This window comes from Psammomys obesus, unplaced genomic scaffold (genome assembly GCF_907164565.1).
Source record: "Psammomys obesus unplaced genomic scaffold, mPsaObe1.curated_primary_1811, whole genome shotgun sequence".
Classification (NCBI taxonomy): Eukaryota; Metazoa; Chordata; class Mammalia; order Rodentia; family Muridae; genus Psammomys; species Psammomys obesus.
The window spans coordinates 497,317-515,091 of NW_026596057.1; the positions used below are offsets into that span (position 1 = coordinate 497,317).

The following is a 17,775-nucleotide window of genomic DNA, read 5'->3' on the forward strand; positions in this document are numbered from 1 at the left end:
AAAATACAATTGGGTAATTTTTTGTACATAAAAATTATTAGTCCATTTTTTTTAATGTAAAAAAAAATATTAGCCCATTTTGTTCTCCAATCAGGAACTTAACAAAATGTTGGAGGTCTCCAATATGTCTAGGGATAACTCAGTAAAATTCTAATAAAAAAAGAGCAGCCGGATGTGGTTTCTCAAGCTGCAGTCACAGCATCTGGGAGTGTGAGGCAGGAGGAGTGCCATGAGTTTCTATACCAGCTTGAGCTACACAGTGAGTTCTAGGCCAGCCTGTGTTTGAGAGTGGAGCCTTACAAAAATACAAACAAAACCAAAACATAACCAAAAAAACCCCAAACAAACAAGCAAACACAGAAACCCAAGCAATAACAACTCCCAAAGTGTCTGTCTTTTTGACAAGCAGTTTTATGTCAGAGTCCTTTGTGCCTGTGTGCTTAATTTATTTGATCTTACAGATGAAGTAATTGAAAGGAGAAAAAGGAAAGAGCCACTTACTGTGCCATATATACAGTGGCAAGAATCTCTCCAAGGAGCCTTTCTGAATCAGGTGCCTGCTTACCCAAAGGGCTTTGCTACATTAGGAACAAGATGAAAATGGAAGCAGTAATTTCTGGTTAAGCTGCTTATTTTTTATTAACAGCTAGAAACTATTTCAAAACCAGAGGATACCCCCTTGGGGCTTTTAATTTCCTCGTCTGTAAAATGGGGGTGGCAATAAACAGTGTGGCCTCAAAGTCTTTGTACGCCTAACGGTCTGTGATTGGGGACATTGCCCTTCCTCCTCTCAATCTGTCTTTGCTTCTTTTCCACAGTACGTGGGAAGCCTGGATGTCCCGAGACCCAACAGCCGGGTGGAGATCGTGGCTGCCATGCGCAGAATCCGGGTGAGTGTGAATCAAGCTTCCTTGCTGCTGGCCCTTTGAGCCAGATCTGAGAGCCAGAATGCACCCTTCACCCTTCACCCTTCACCCTTGCAGGACCCAGAGGCCATATTCCTGTATCATCAGGGAAATTCTTGTGAACTGCAATAAGGGCCAAAGGTTGAAATGGATGTGACGGCCGAACGTCGCCATCCTCCCTCTCTCATGTCCTGCAGCTCTTCCAACTGAGACGCGTGTGTGCTGACTGGCCTGGCAGTAAAGGAGAATGGTAAAATGTAGGGCAAAAGTTTAAAAGGCACCTAGTAACTGTTCAGAACGTTTTTTCAAGAGGTAATTTATTGTGGTACAGAACAGGAGCTTTGCTTGAAATTTTAGGACTGGACGGTAGATTTCAACAAAACTTCCTTCCTTGGTCAGTTTCTGGACGCCTCAGGATGTAGGAGCTTTTTGTGCGTGAGTGTGCGCCTGTGCATGTACGAACCGCCCCCCCCCCCCCACACTTCTGGAAGAGTTGCCCTCTGACTCTGGCCCATGAGCAGGGATTGTGAAGGAACCCTTCGAGGGAGCTCTGCGCCAGGACAAGAGAACCATGGCTTTTGGAGGTGGGCTTGGGATTGCTTGGGTGTATTGTAATATGCGTCGTAGAGAGAGGTGGTGTTAGGATGTCTGGCTCCGTCATCTCCGGGTGCAGCCTGGCTTGGGTCATTGTTCTTTGGAGTCGTCTGTTCACCCAAATGGAAAACAAAGGACAGGCATTTTCTGGTGGCCTTCTGCGTGGCTCATTGATGCTTCCAGTCCTTCAGCCTTTTCTTCTTTACTAAGTTGACTTACTTGAGACTACTATTGCATACGATGATACTATTTTCATGGAGTTGGTAATAAGGAAATTTGAGGTAGTTTCGTGTGACTGAGTGGTCACAGCATTAGAGGATCATGTCATGTCATTTTCTAGGTCAGCCTGAAGCTCAGAGGAGTATATGGAGAGGCCACAGAAGCTGAGGAATGTGCATGTCGTCTGAATGCGCTCTCTCGCTTGCTAGGTGGCCTCATGGAAAAGCTCCCCTTTTGGCTGTAGATCGGGGCTCAGTCTTTCCCGGCCTCTGTACCTCCTCCTTTGCCCTGATGCATGGGTAGAAGAAGCCGAGACCTGTGTCTTGCACACTGCTGCGACAGAAAGATGGGCGAGGACTTGCCCATACTCCAGAGTGTCTGCCAAAGTCTTCTTTTGTGTGTGACTGACTGATAGGCACAGAATGGCTGTTGCTGATACTACTGTCACCGTGAAAGCAGTATCTTCACCAACAGTAATAGCTACTTCTGTGTTGGGTGCCTTATTTTTTTAGATGTCTTGGTATTGAATATTAAAATACTGTTTTATTATTATCTATAGCTACTTTAGGTGGGGTGAGGATATTCTTAGTACATTTCATGGATGAGGACCTGGAACCTTAGGCAGGTTAAGTACTTCTGGTAAGGATGCTGGTCACAGGCAGCCCAGGGGTTCATACTCAGGCCTCTAGTGTCCCTCCAAGGGTTTGTTGGAATGCTGATTATGAATTTTGACCCTAGTTGATGAAACCAAAGGACTGGGCCATGGCACCTTTCTGGCAAAGGAGTCCGTGGCAGGCAGAAACACAGCTTAAAATGTACAGAGGCACAGGAAAACGTTACCTGGAAGTTGGGGCAGGCCAGATACGGCCTGGCACTCACTGGTCACAGGATCTGCAGGAATCTGGGCCTGGAATGTGGCCGTCTCTTTTTCTCTCATTACCTGCCAGCTCTGGCAGCGGCGTGCCTCTTCCTACAGCCCCCTCTGTGGGAGCTGCTTCCAGTGCTTAATGAGCAGCTCATTACACGAGAGGGGGGAATTAATTGGTCAGAAAGTTGTTTGGGCTGGCTGTCCAGTTGCTTGTGTGGACTGGCTGCCGTTAGCGGCAAGCACTCCGATTGTGTGTCTTCCCCCGAGAGCCCCACAATTCACTGCTAGGTCCGGGCTGCTATTTTCTTCTTTCTCTTTGCCTTTCAAATGCTGTTTGGGCTGTAATTACAGCTGTCAAGAACTAGGGCATGGGATTTCTGCGTAAAGGACTGGTAGCTGACACCGTCCGTTTATATTGAGTGGTGCCAGGCTAATTCTGGAGAGGACACTGCAGGCTTTGGTGGCTGGGTGCTCTGCTGGGCTTAACAGCCCCAGGCCCCAGGGCTTGGCCAGAGCAACAGGTAGTCCTGAGAGCAGCTATTGATAGGGACCACAGAGCCTCACAGGTGAGATGTGAGTGGCTTGCCAGGGCCTTTGTTTTATTTCATTTTGCGGGAGGGGCAGAGCCTCACTCCGTAGCCCATCCTGATCTTGAGTTGGCGATCTCCTTGCCTCTGTCTCCCAAGCGCTGGGGTACAGGTGCGAGTCGCCATGCCCATCGTTGCCTGGCTCTGTAGATCTCATCTCCTGGTCCTCTCTGGAGAGCTGTGTTGTGATATGGCGGTAAAGAGTCCTCTTCTGTTTCCCAGAGGATGCCTTCAGGGAGTGAAGGGATCTGCCTGACAGTGTCTGGAGAAGTCCTCTTGTTGGGAGTTGGGGCTCTGGTAGGAGGGTGTATTCCCCATGCCCCGTGTGGCCTCAGCTAAATACATACATGCTTCATCCCTGGCTGCTTTGCTTCTTCTGAGCCCTCTTTGTTTTTCATTTGGTTCTTCACCTTCTCCATATTCTTTTTGAACTTACGATATCTGTCTTAGACATTTCTACCTTTCCCCTCTTAATATGCTTCTAAGAAATGGATGGTAAAAGTGCACAGCATTAAAATTTGCTTTTAAAAGGTAGACAGGTCAGTTGTTAAGTATATTCATACTGTTGGCATCTAGGATATCTAATCTTTTTTTCTTCTTCTTATAAAACGGAAACTTTATAACCAATAAATACAGTGTCCCCTCCCTCCAGCCCTAGGTGGACATCTTCCTACCTTCCGTTTCTGTGATTTTGATTACTCTAAAATGTCACAAGAACGGATCCTTGGTGGTATTTGTCCCTTTTTATTGGTATAATGTCATCATGGTCCATCCATGTTATATAATGTCAGAATTTCCTTTTTTTTTTTTTTTTTTTTTTTTTTAAGGCCTCCTTGTATTCCTCTATATAGACAGTCCACATTTTCTTATGTATTCCTCTACTGATGGGCATTTGTTCTTATCCTTTAGCTGTTGTGAATAGTATTGTGTGTACGCTGGACTACAAATGCCTCTTTGAGAACCTACTTTGATTTTTTTTTTCTTGCCTATATATTCAGAAAAGGGATTTCTGGATCGAATGGTAGACTAAGTATTTGAGCTGGCATCTAGGCTGGTCTTGAACTTGTGGGCGTAGATGATCCTCTTGCCTCCACCTCCTGAGTAGCTGGGACCACAGGCTTGCCGCTGTGCTTGCCAGTAGCTGTGTTCTTTGAGGAACTTTCAACAGACATCTCATGATGCTTTCATTTTGCCTTCCCACCACTGATGCACAGCAATATGTACTCTGTACATTACTAGTGAAGGGAAGAGCTAAGAAGGTATATGCACAGCTGGGGGAGACAGGAGTGCAGAGAGGTGAGCCAGGGCTGATGGAGTGCTGTGGCTGGGTGGGTTCTAAGATGAGAGTGTCACAGCTCTGAGAGGTCCGGTCCAGGAGGAAGGGGCCACATCCTGTCACAACCATCTGTGGCTCTACAGTGTCTAACGTGATGCCCAACCACCCTGTGACCTTCATTCTCAGATGCCAACACTAGCCCCTGTCGCTTCGCCTTAGTCTCTTTGGGAAGGGCACTCAGTATAGTCAAGAGGGCTCTCAGCAAGGAGTAATGAGAGTTGGGCTTGAGTCTTCCCCTTGACTTAATGTGTGACCTTGGCAAAGCAGCTGACAGCTGTTAATCTCAGTTTCCTCATTTATAAAAGACAGCATGCTACTTTTCATCCTGTCTCCCTGGTGCTATTGTCGGATCTGGGATGGTGCGTGAAAAAATGCTTTATAAACCATAAAGGGCTATTTATATTCATCGCTATCATTTTTATACCTTTCCTTTGGGTTTCAGAGCATTTCATACGTGCAGATAAATACCATGAGAGTTCTAGCTGCTTTTGGCAGCCAGCTGCCTTATCTAACTGCTTTTAAGAGCCAGTCTCTTTAGTGAGAGCATTTCTTCCTTGGGGAAGCCATCTTGAGTGATTCTTCTTGTCCGCTCACACTCCTGCCACAACATTCCCCATCACTGGCAGCATACAGGTGACTGTATTCCTAGTGTCCAGCACATGACCCTGACCTCCCATTGGCTTCTTTGACTAGGGATAGGGCACATTTTGGTCCGCTCTGCAAATGGCTTCCAGAATGATGCATTATGGGATCAAAGTTTCCTACCTAACGTGACTTGATTTCTGGCACATTAGTGTGGCTGCACAGGAGGTGTATGTGGTCAGGGGCTTGGTAACCAGGAACTGGCCATGTCCACCTCCTCCTCCTGAAGCTGCCATTTTTGCCAGCTTTCCCAGAACTTTTCTCAAGGAAAACCAAAGGATGGGAAAACATAAAAGGCCCTGGGTACTTTCTTAGGAGGGCTTGCGCATGTATTCTCAGTAGCTCATCAGGGGCTGGCGGCTTTGTGCAGGTAGTAACTGGAGTAGCGGGTCCCCATGGCCGTGGGTTTCTAGTGTGGCCTCTATATCACCTTGTAACTTTCTCCCTGAGTAGCTTGCCTCCGTCAGCACTGGGGTCCTATGTCATTAAGTGCTCTCCTTTTTGTCGCAAGTTCAGAGTCTTCGAGACACCACCATGATTGTGTTAGCTTGGCCATGCTACTTCGCAGGATGGAGTAGCCAGTCACTCTAAACGTAAAGGCTTACGATAACTCCAACTGCTCATCTTGTAGTTCCAGGCCTCGGAAACCTGGAATGGGGAACCACCAAGGCACTGGTAGGGCTGTTTTCCTGCTGGAGGCCCCAGAGAACAGTCTGTCCCCTGCTGGTACAGCGTCCCGGTAAGGGGATCCAGCCTGTGGTCCATTGAGCACTGTCAGCTGAACGCATCTATGGAAGTGACCCAACATGCAATTATAAACTTAAAACATGGAGGTTTAAAACAAATTGTTGTTAATCTAATTGCATAGTCTTCACATGTGAACTTTTCACATAACAACACGGTGTCTTGTGTCAAAAGGTTAGGTATGCCCAAAGGCTGCCCATGATTTTGCCAAGTGCCTCCTGTCTGTCTTCAGGGCCAGCAGAGCTACCACTGTGACCTTCGCTTCCCGTCACTGCGTGGCCTCACCTTCTAATGGGGACTTTTGTGGTCAGCTCTTTCTCCTCCATTTTCTCCCAAGAGTCCCAGATTATTTCCCCTCCAAGGTTCATCATCTCATACCTGCAAAGTCATTCTGTCGTGTAATGTCGCACCTTGAAGGGACTGAGAGGCATCATTTCGCCTGTCCCAGAGGATTAGAGCATTGGGCTCCAGCAGGGATTGGGAAGGCCTCGGCCTTATGGAAGTTCTCTAGTATGAGATGAAGCAGAATGAAATTCAGATTCCGTTTCTTCTGCATGAGATCTGGGGACTTAGGACAAGGTCCTCAACCCGTCAGTTAATGTTTAATCATCAACAGAATGAATATGGTATCTTTTCAGTATTCAGATATATGTGAACGCATACAGAATACAAAGAGAGGTGTCTGACACTTGGACTGCGTACCCTGTATGCTGTTCCCATGCTGAAGCTACAGCTCAGTGGCAGAAGACTTACCTTGTGTGCACCAGGATCTGAACCTGCACACAAACACCCGAGAACCATTAGCTTTTATTAAAGACACGAGTTCATTCAGTTGGAGATCAGTTATTTTCTTTAACCAGTTTGGAGACTCATGTTTCTCAAAATAGGTTCTCTTGAATCTTAGGGTCATAATCTTAGGAGTTTGAGAAGTTCTCCATCAGACTTTCAAAAAGTGATGTTCTCGTTTGATCCTCATGTGCACAAAGTCAAGTCAGCTTATTCCGCGCCTTTGAAAGGGTTTTTTATCCTTGACCAGCTCATTAGCTATTATGCTCTGCCACTGAGTTTGTCTGCTTGTGTCTTCTGGTGTGGACACCGACCGATTCTTTTTTCATGGTTTATGCTCTAAAGGAGAACAGGAAGGCTCTTAATATGTAGGAAATGAATTCCCATAAGGCAAATGGACCCGTGGGCTCTTTGCACAGGTAGGAGCTAGGAATTAAGATTTTTGTAGAGTCGAGATAGAAGAAAGTGAAGAGTGGAGCCAGAGCCTGGCATACAGGCTGTACAGAGGACTGGTAGTAGCCCACGCCCTGGCATGGCCATCTGGGTGGCTTGCAAAAAAGTGTTCGTTTTTGTTGCTTGTAGTATCCCTTCTGACTTGCTGGTACATGCGCGGTCCAGTGGCGAACACCCTGAGTATCACCGCTGAGTCTGCTTATGCTGGACTCTGGAGAACTCTGATGAGGTACCCCCTGTGCCTTCCTGTTGAGATGTGATTTCAGTGTGGAGCCTTCTCTGACTTGTTTCAATTTATTCGTTACACAATACAACTTGTGTTTAAATTATAACTCTATATAAGGCCTGTATGCATAAATAGTTTATATCTAGATGTAGGTTTTACACATTTAAATGATATCATGATTTTTACCAATACTTTTTTGGGCAATGACTTAATTGAGATATATTTCATATGCTATATAATTTATACATCAGATACTATACAATTTTAGCAGTGGGATTTAGTATATATTCATATAAGTGCTGTACAAGTGTCATTATAGAACTTATTTTTCTCCCCGAGGAAACTCTGAACCTCTATTGAATTTTTAAATTTTTTGCAGCATTGGAGATGAAACTCAGGACCTCCTGCATGCTTGACAAGTGTTCTACCACGGACCCATGCACTTCTAGCCAACTCTGTACTTTTTTGTTTATTTATTTGTTTGTTTGTTTTGAGACAGGGTTTCTCTGTGTAGCCTTTGCTGTCCTGGGACTCAATTCATAGACCAGATTGGCCTAGAACTCAGAGATCTACCTGCCTCAGCCTCCCAAGTGCTGAAGTAGCCTTGCTCGACTCTGCACTACTTTTTTTTGTTGTTTGTTTGTTTGGTTGATTGGTTTTGGTTTTTCGAGACTGCAATTCTCTGTGTAGCCTTGGCTGTCCTGGACTCAGACTCACAGGCTGGCCTCAAACTCACAGAGATCCCCCTACCTCTGCCTTCCTAAGTGCTGGGATTACAGGCATGTGCTACCACAACCTGGCAACTCTGCCCTTCTAATCTCTCATCTTTTAGTCTCTCCAAAGCGCCCAGCCCCACATACCAACCAATTCACTTTCTGCCTGAACAGATTTGCCTGTTTTGGGCATTTATTATTGATAGTCTCATAAAATATGTGGACCTTTGTGTCTGGCTTCTTTTAGTGTTTGCACAGTTCATCTGTGCTTTTTTAATGTATCAATATCAGTTATTTTTATTATTGGCTAATATTCCACACAATACTTTCTATATACTAGACATGAGCCAGTTAAACGCTGGGTGTTTATCTTTTGCTTTTCTTTAAGGGGACTTGATTGTGTTTAAACTTAAGAAAACACTTAACATAGTTTCAGTAGCGTATGATGGGAGTGTACAGATGTCTTCCTTTCAACCAAAGGATACAAATCAGCATCCCCAGGTGGGCGGACGCAGGCATTCTCATCGACAGAAACATTGGTGCACAAATAGCCCACTTTAATCCCCCCCCCACCTTACTCATTAGAGGAAAAAGTATTAACTTCAAGCCAACATTATTTTAGGTTCTGGAAAGACAGAGTCTTAAAAAGTGAAGTCCCTGCCTGGATGAAGCTTACATTCTGATGGCTGAGAAAGAATAGAAGGAGAGACTAGAAATACAGAATCACATGTAAATCCTCTGCAGAATGCTAAAATTGCTGGGGAAGACCACTTGGCTATGTTGACATGAGTCTTTAAATACGTAAGTAAGCAGAGGGAGTGAGCCATATGGTTCTCTGAAGAAAGAGTGTTTCACACAAAGGGAGGGTGAGTACAAGGCCCCGAGCAGGGATGGGCTTTCTAGGTCCAAGGAGCAGCCTGGAGGGAAGATGAATGGTGACGTATAAACCTGAGGAGGAATGGTAGGTTAGTTGTAGGATTTTTTTTTTTTTTTCCTGCAAGTCACATCTCGAGAGAATGTGGTTCACTAAGAGCTTGAGTACCTGGACTATGCATGAGTAAACACATTTATCTTAAATTTGAACCAGAATGAAAAAGCACTTAGTTCTGTTCCAACAGTGAGGAATTCAAGAATGATCCCCCTCCCCCCCAATTTTTTTAAGACAGGGTCTCATTACGTAGCTCTTGTTATCCAGCAACTTATTGTATAGACTGGGCTGGCCTTGAGCTCCCAGAGACCTGCCTGCCTCTGTCTCTGCCTCTTGAGTGCTAGGATTGAAGGTGTGAGATACTACACTCTGGAATGCTTTTGTTTTGTTCTGTTCTGTTCTTTTTTGTTTTGTTTTGTTTTTAACTGGGGCAGAGATTACTTTATTACAGCCCAGAGCTGTCAAAGCAAAATGCCCAGTTGCTCTTTAGGTGCCTGGCTTTATTACAGTGGTGCATACCTAAGAGAAAGCATTGGTGTCGTTGAGTTTCCACAGGAATGCCAGAGTACATCCTACTCAGTCCAGTTTCTTATAATGATTCTCTTGCTTCAGCCTGCTGAGTAGTTGATGCTGTTGGTTTACACCGCCGAGCCTGGCTATTGTGTATCCTTTAGTCAAAGTTTGTCCACTCTAGGAAGGAGGGGTGCTGAGTGCCAGTTTGTTGCTACTACACTAAGAAGCCTTTGGGGACCCTTTGTTCATCTCTCTGGCATTGGCAATTAGTGACATTGGGCACCCTCGCCTTAATGACTTCTTTGTCTTTAGAAACATATTCATATATAAATGGATTTTTCATTTTAACCACGTGTAAGTATACACCTTAGTGGGCTTAAATATACCACAATACTTTGTGTTCTTCACCACTGTCAATATCCCAAGCCTTTTGTTATCCCTGCCATAAACTGTGCTCATTAATCAGTAACTCCATCCCTGGCCCTGGAACTCTGTCCTGTCTCTTGTCTCTTGAATTTATCTATTCTAGAGACATCACACAAGTGAAATCTTACGCCACGTTTGTCACTCGCTCCTGTTTATTTCACTGAGCACAATGTTTTCATCTGTGTTTTCATGGGTCCATCTGTGTCATGGCATGTATCATCCATCAGTTCACTCCTGTGTATAGTTAAGAAGTGTATTCTCTTGGGATTTCTGTGAGCCAGCCTCTGACAGCCCAGGCTGGTCTCCTGTGGTTTTTTGTACTTAGCACATGCCATGGGTTTTGATGAATGGCCAGAGTGCTCCTGGGAGAATATGCACCCTATAGTATAAAGATGCTAATGAGATTGCTTGGGTACCACAGTGAAGACTCAGCTTCCCAGAAGCACACTTCTCTGATCTATGTGGAGAGGTTCCCATTTGTGGCCTTCATCTTCACAGTTTCTTAGGTGGGTTTTCATATCTACTGTGACTTGATCTTAGTTTCCAACAACCCTGTGAGGAATATACTACTGCAGTTGTTTTGTTTGTTTGTTGTTGTTGTTTTAACATGGGAGGGGCATAGGAGTGATGCCACTTCTCCATGTTCCTGTCCTTGTGCAGCCTAAGCAGGCCTGGGTCTAGATTGCACTGTACCTTGTTGCTGTGTCTGCCCTCAGGCAGAGAACACTTCAAAAGTATCAACGACCACCACTCTGTGTGGATTTGAGTGTAACCATGACCCTACTCTGTAGATGAGATCATCTCATTTTACAGATGGTAAAGCAGAGGCAGAGAATGGTTAAACAGCTTGTTCTAGCTTAGAGCTGGTGAGCGGGGGACCTAAGATTCACTGCAGAGACCGAGAATGGTGCTGCTGTGATGGGAAACCAAGACCAGAGTCTGGCTCAGCAATCCCACAAGAGCAGGCTGGTTGTCCTCATTTTCCAAGTGTCTGGCCAGACAGCAGCATCTGTGTTCCTGATTTTGTCTGTCTTCCCTCTGGGAACACTGCCAGGCAGTGCATAGCACTAGATGTAAATAAGGCCATTATTTGATTTTTTATAAACTTCTTTTTAGAGCTTGAAATTCATGTATCCTGTGTGGCACTCCCTCCCTGTGTGTTCTAAAGCCATCTTGCATCCAGCTTGTCAAAGCCCGAATTCATCATTTCTGCAGAAGTTTCTCTTCTTTGCTTTGAGCTCTTCCCTTGCTTTTTTACTTATGCCAGTGAAAGTCATTTTACTCACTAAGAATGTAAGCTTTGAACCTCAGGGTCACCTCTCCAGTTTTTACATGAGCCATTCTTGCCAAATTGCCTTCTAAACAAATATTTCTCGAATATGTAGATCCTTCTCCACCTCTGCTAGTAGAGGGCACCCTGTCATTTTGTTGCACAGATGGCTGTAGCGGTTGGGGTGTAGGCTCAGTGGTAGGGAGTATGCTTTGCAGAGGAGCCTGTATCTGTGTGCCGTGCGCTAGCTCCCCTGTCTCCCATCCTTTTCCCTGCTGCCCAGCTTGTCCCAGTAAAGATGTCCTATTGGCACTGTCCTGTTTACAGCTACCTGTGATGCCTTACCATCTCCAGATTGGACTCTGAGATCTGAGCAAGGTGTATGTTCAGGCTTCTGCCGGTAACTCAGGCACGCCCCAGGAAAGGTTGGGAGCATCTTCATATTCCCTCTCCCTTCTTCCTTCTGCCTAGGAGGCACTCCCTTCTCTGGGTGGCTGAAGCCTCTCTCCTTAGGACCCAGTTCAGTTTCGGCCGCTTCTCCATAGCCCAGTTCTGGTGTTCATTTTTGTCTACAGGTTTGTTTGTTTGTTTGTTTTCTTGACACCTCCAAAGTAGCTTTCCTATCTTTTTTGTCCCACCACACTCTGTAGAGACAAGTGGTTTTCCCCAGCTATTGCGGATGTTGGAATATTTTCTCTGAACGGTTTGTAGAGTTCAGTGAGAGACCTCACGGAGGTCTTTGAAAATCGTCAGGTGTGTATGCGTGCTGACGGGGCTGGAAACAGAGTGCAACAGGAGTTGGCAACCCAAGCCCTTTATGCAGGGCCCTGGCTAGGAGAGCGTTCCCTGTCTGGTGGTCTTCCCTCTGCTTGTCTCTGTTGCCCTGTCAGGTCTATATTGAAAGCCTACAGAGCAGAGACCTGCTGACCCAGTGTGCACCACGAGATGCCCAGCCCTTTGGTGTTTAATCAGTGTCAGCAAAACTCCATAGCTGCTGTTCCTCGTGCTCTCCAGGCGGCGGGAGATCTGCTTCCCTCGAGAGGCCTTTAAAGCACTCGATGGTTGGCGGTGGGAATGACAAGTGGCTTCTCCACATCCCTCTCCATCCTGTTGTCACAGTGGCAGTTACCCTGTTAATGTGGTGTTAGTGGCGTATTAGCAGGGTGCCGTCCTGATGCGAAGACCTGGCACCTGCTCTGTTATCCTTCCTCTCATTTCCCCAGGGCCGGTCAAATCCGAGAGCCCACGCCTGCCTTTGGCTTCCTGAAAACAGTCGCTGAGGGAGCATGGCCTTGGGTCTCGCTCCCTTAGCTGCCTGGCTGAGCCTCAGGCCTGGACATAGGGAAGGACTAGCAGTGGACCAGGGAGTCAGTGGTTTGGGTCCTGGCCTCGTCAAGATGTGTGTCCTAAGTAGGTTGCTGCAGGGTGGGTGTGAGCTGAGGACGGTCTAGTGTGGCTCCTTTTCTTTTCCTTTACAGAAGCAGGCTGCCCCCTGACTCTCACCGTCATTGTGCTCTCTGCCTTCCATGTCATGTATCTCCCATTACCTCAGCCTCTCCCAGAAAGGTGGGACTCCCAAGTGGTCCAGATGCTTAACTGCTGTCACGTGTCCTTGTCAGTAGTCACCTTGTCCTCTGCTGCCTTGTTCTGTCACTTGTGGAGCCAAATGTGTCTTTGCTTATTCTGGCCCAGGAGAAGCTGGGAGGGGTGACAGTTGAGTAATGATGGGCATATGTGAGTTACAAATATTTAAAAAAATAGTTTTAATATATCTTCAGAATTTTAGAGATATGAGCCTAGAAGCCATTTTACCAAAAAAAAAGGGGGGGGGTGGATTTCTTTTAAGAAATAGCTGTCTATCATCTATCTATCAATCATCTACCTATCCATCATGTACTATCTATCTGCCTGTCTGTCTGTCAATCATCTATATCATCCATGTATCTATCATCTGTTACCTATTTATCATCTATCTATCTATCTATCTATCTATCTATCTATCTATCTATCCATCATCTGTCATTTATCTACCCAATCTATTGTCTATTTATCATCTACCATCCATCTACCCATCGATTATCTATTTATCCTCTATAATCTACCATCTTTCTTTCTTTCTTTCTTTCTTTCTTTCTTTCTTTCTTTCTTTCTATCGTCCATTCATCTATCATCTATTTATCTATCATGTAGCTATCTATCTACTTATCTGTCATCTGTCATCTATCTTTTTTCCTATCATCTGTCTGTCCGTCTGTCTGTCTGAATCAGACTCACTTTGTAGAGCAGGCTGGCCCAAAACTCTCAGCCGTTCTCTTGTGTACTGAGATTACAGGCATGAGCCATGTATGCCTCTTGGTGTGGTTTTGTTTTCAGGCGATCTGCTGAGCCATATCAGAATTCAAGTGTCTAGTTAAAAACCCCAATACTGCGCATATCTTTGACAGCAGGTGTTATAAGAGAGGCACTGCTCTATGCATTTTCTCTACAGTTAAGTCACTGAGCTTAGGGAGTTGGTTCAGAGAGATGGTTCAGCAGCTTGTTCAACATTGCTCCATTGGTAACTGCCCAGGTCTGGGATCTAGAACTTGGCTTCCTGACCACTGTGCTACCTCTCTAAGGTAAGACAGAAATAGCTGCTGCATCACACCATTGGGAGCCTCTGCTGCTTGGACAGTGCATGTCAGTCACTGTGCTTGCCAACTGTGGCGGTGACCTCTCCCTAGGCCCGGCCTTGCATAGACTCAACACTAGCCTACATTTGGTCTATCCAGTTGAAACTGGTCCCAGCTCTCCACACTTCTCTGGGCTGCTTGTTGAGCTGGCCTGCTCGGGTATGGATTTCCACACCAACCTGTTTCCCTTGGGCTACCGCCAAGCTTTGTGACATGAGCTGGTACACCTGTGGGGACAGCTGATAAACAGAATCAGGTTAGGAAGCCATGTGCTGGGACTCCTGCTGAGGCTCAGGGAAAGGCAGGGGCCTGGGTCCAGAGAACACATTCTTTCTAACCTCTCCCTTTTCCTTTCCTTCCTTCCTCCATTGAGAAACCAAAATGAGGGGCTGGGCTCATGGCTCAGTAGGTGTAGTGATTGTTGTGTAAGCGTGAGGACCTGAGTTCAGATCTCCGGCACTCAGGTGATTGACATGCATTCGTTAACCCCAGTGCTGGATGAAGGTGGGTCTCTCCAGCTTTCCAGCCAGCTAGTCAAGTGGCATGCTGAAGATTCAGATAGTGGAGAGTCCCTGTCGCAAAAATGGAAGGAGTGCTGGGGACATTAGATCACTTGGTAAAGTGCTTGCCTCTCAGGCATGAGGCTCTGAGTTCAATTCCCCATACTTCATAACCTGGGCATTATGTCACACACCTGTAATCCTAGCACGAGGATCAGGCATTCAAAGCTATCCTTGGCTACATGGTGAGTTCAGGGTCAGCCTGGGTTACAGACGACCCCGTCTGAAACAAAAATAAAGCAAAACTAGAAACCCTAAACCAGCACAAAACAAACAAGGTGGAGGATGGCAGAAGTAGATGGCTGCTTCTGCCCTCCAAACATGTGCCCACTTCTGAGCACGGACCCCCAAATGTACACACACAGACATAGACTTATACGTGCTCCTTCCTCAACAGAACGAGATGAGCCAGGGCTAGGCACGGTGGTTCGTGTCTGCTGTCCCAGCACTCGGGAGGTGGAGGAAGGACGATCATGAGTTTAAGACAGCTCTGTGCTCCACCACAGAAGTCTGCCCCCAAAAGAAAGGGGGAACTAAGATGAGGTCCTAGTGAAGGTGACATACAGAGGAGGCCTCCTAAGCGCTCTGTTTCTTGTCTGTGGTAGGATAAAATGTTCCATGCTGCTGGCAGGAGACTTTAGAGGAGCAATTCTCAACCTGTGAGTCATGACCCCTTTGGAGGGTCAAATGACTGTCTCACAGGGGTCACCTAAGACCATCAAAAAACATAGATATTTATGTTACGATTCTGAACAGTAGCAAAATGAGAGTTATGAAGTAGCAACAAAAAGAATTTTATGGTTGGGGGGATCACCACAACATGAGGGACTGTATTAAAGGCTCACAGCTTTAAGAAGGTTGGGAATAGCTATGTTAGGGGCTCACACAGTGAGGGGTTGAAGAGAACTCAGGCGTGGTTCAGGCTGTCTCTGGAATGGCTTAGCCCTGGCTAATGTAAGGATTATAGCAAAGATCCACCCCCCCCCCCCCCGCCTGTGTTGGGAGCATGGCGAGGGCAGTGTTCTCATTGGACTTACAGGTAAAAAGAAAAGACCGACTGGCTGGGATTTCTGAGAGTGTTGGGATCCTCCCTGCCTAGAGAGAAACCATAAGGCCCCCATGTCTGGGCTTTAGAATAGCACGAGCCTTCTCTTGCCAAGTGACTTTCCCTGATCTGGAGCCCTGGTTTGACTACCCCCCTCAGCACCTGCCCGCCTCTGTTGGATCCCAGCCATCCTTAGTTTTCTCATTTACAGCAATCCTTCCTTCAAACCTGATTAGATGTCTTTGTTGGCTTACACATCTGGTCTTCATTTAGCGGGGATGACACTTAATTTAAGTGCGAGTTTGGCTGCTCCTAAACTAAACAACCAAATCCTGCGGAGAGGCTGACGGGGAGTCAGTAGCTGGATTGTTTATTGAAAGAGATCATATTGATTTATGATTTTCACTTAAGAAATCTATTCCAGATTCTCTGCCTTTAATTGAATGGCTGGGCACCCCGATAGCTCCTTTAAGAGACCACTTCCCATTCCAGAGAGAGGGGAGCTTCTCATGAAGGACCTGTGTGCCTGGGCTTACATCTAAATGTCTCCAAAGAGAACATTATCATGCAGTGGAAAGCTGGGAGCTCATCTTATCCACATAGGACCCCACTTTTGGTCACCCACTAAAGCCTTAGGTCTGTGATGCCTCACTTCAAAGTCCCTCAGGGGCTCCCCCTTTCTTGTGAGTGGACTGTGGAGTCCCCACGATCTCTACAATAAGGGGTCTCCCTGGGCTAGTGCTCTTGTGCCTGTCCAGAGTCACTTGGCCTTATGGTTCTGCAGTTCTCAGAATGAATTTCTTACTCACCCTCCAGGGTGACCTATTTGCTTTGACCGTCTTCTACCTTTGTGATTTTTTTCTTTTCTCTGCAATCTCTCTCTCTCTGCCTCCCTCCTTTCTTCCCTCCTCCTCTTGCCTGCTGATCTAGTTCCTGCAAAGCCCATCTCACACTGCAGACATTTTCTTTCAAGTCCTTCCCGATTTCTCACCTACAGCTAGCTACCTGACAGATTGTTGCCCACTCCATTTTTCTCCATGGTTGTGTCAACCCACACTGTATTATGATTTTAATTTCAGAGCTAGGGCCTTAATTAGCCTAGGCTGGCCCTGAATGTGCTCCGTAGACCAGGATGAGCTTGGTCTGATTCTTTTGCTGGGTTGCTGGGATTATAGGGACATGCCACCGTGCCTAGTTTATATGGCACTGAAGACTGAACCCATGGCTTCAGGCATGCTAGGCAAGCATTCTAGCGACAGAGTTACACTCCAGCCCTGGCTGCTGTCTGTCCCTGTGTGAAACCATCTGACAGTGGTGATCCTGTGTTCGTGTGTGTGTCCGCTGGAGGCACGGGGCTCAGGAAGCGGTAACTAAGATTCCCTGAAGGTTCTATTCTCAGGACTCCATGGCCGGTTGCTTTTTACGTCAGTGGTTCTCAACCTATGAGTCACGACCCCTTTGGGGTTGTCAAATGACCCTTTCGTGGGGATTGCATATCAGATATCCTGCATATCAATTATTTACATTTCCTGATCCATAATTCATAATAGTAGCAAAATTTCAGTTGTAAAGTAGCAATAAAAATAAATTTATGATGGGGGGGTCACCACAACATGAGGAACTGTATTAAAGGGTCATAGCTTTAGGAAGGCTGAAAACCACTGTTTTATGTCTGTAAATCTCCTGGAGGGAGGGAAACACTCTGATCAATGCTGTTTGACTGAGAAGGTAACTAGGACAAAGGGCAAATAGCTTGCTGAAGGCCACAGGGTGTGTGTGTGTGTGTGTGTGTGTGTGTGTGTGTGTGTGTGTGTAAGTAGCAGAGCTTGGGACTCCTCCAGGATTATATATGGCTTTCACTGTAGTCTCTCAGTCTCTGTGCTATGTAATTTCTTTCATCACTGGCATTTGTTCTGCGCGTGCTCATAAAGAAAAATTGTACTGATGATGAGACAGGAAGATGAGCAAGAATAGAAGCAAGGAAAGGGGAGAGGAGGAGAACGTGAGTGATCAGGTAGATGACCGGAAACCCAAGAAACCACAGAGCAGAAGAGGCCAGACTGCTAAGAGGGTAGTGCTAGCCCTGTGAGGAAGCTGTGGCTTTAGCCAAGCCTTTGGAATGAGGTGGAGTGTCTGAGGTATTGGGATGATCAGCCTGCTGCTACTGCTGGGGACGCAGGAAGTGTTTGTTATCGTCCCTGGTTCTGCCACACTTCAAACGGTCACTCCAGATACTCCGAATATGATGGCCGGAGTGGTGAGAGACGGAGGCCAAAACTCAACAAGTC

The 17,775-nt window shown here is 46.3% G+C and overlaps 1 protein-coding gene across 2 annotated transcripts in view; it reads left to right on the forward strand.

Moving 5' to 3' along the window:
• Positions 1–17,775, forward strand: part of CUNH1orf226 (chromosome unknown C1orf226 homolog) — a 288,836-nt gene that overhangs the window by 74,628 nt on the left and 196,433 nt on the right. For both annotated transcript variants that reach the window (XM_055624624.1, XM_055624625.1), the window contains exon 2: positions 819–890. In XM_055624624.1, coding sequence (XP_055480599.1) covers positions 819–890 — 72 coding nt within the window. The remainder of the gene's footprint in view (positions 1–818; positions 891–17,775) is intronic.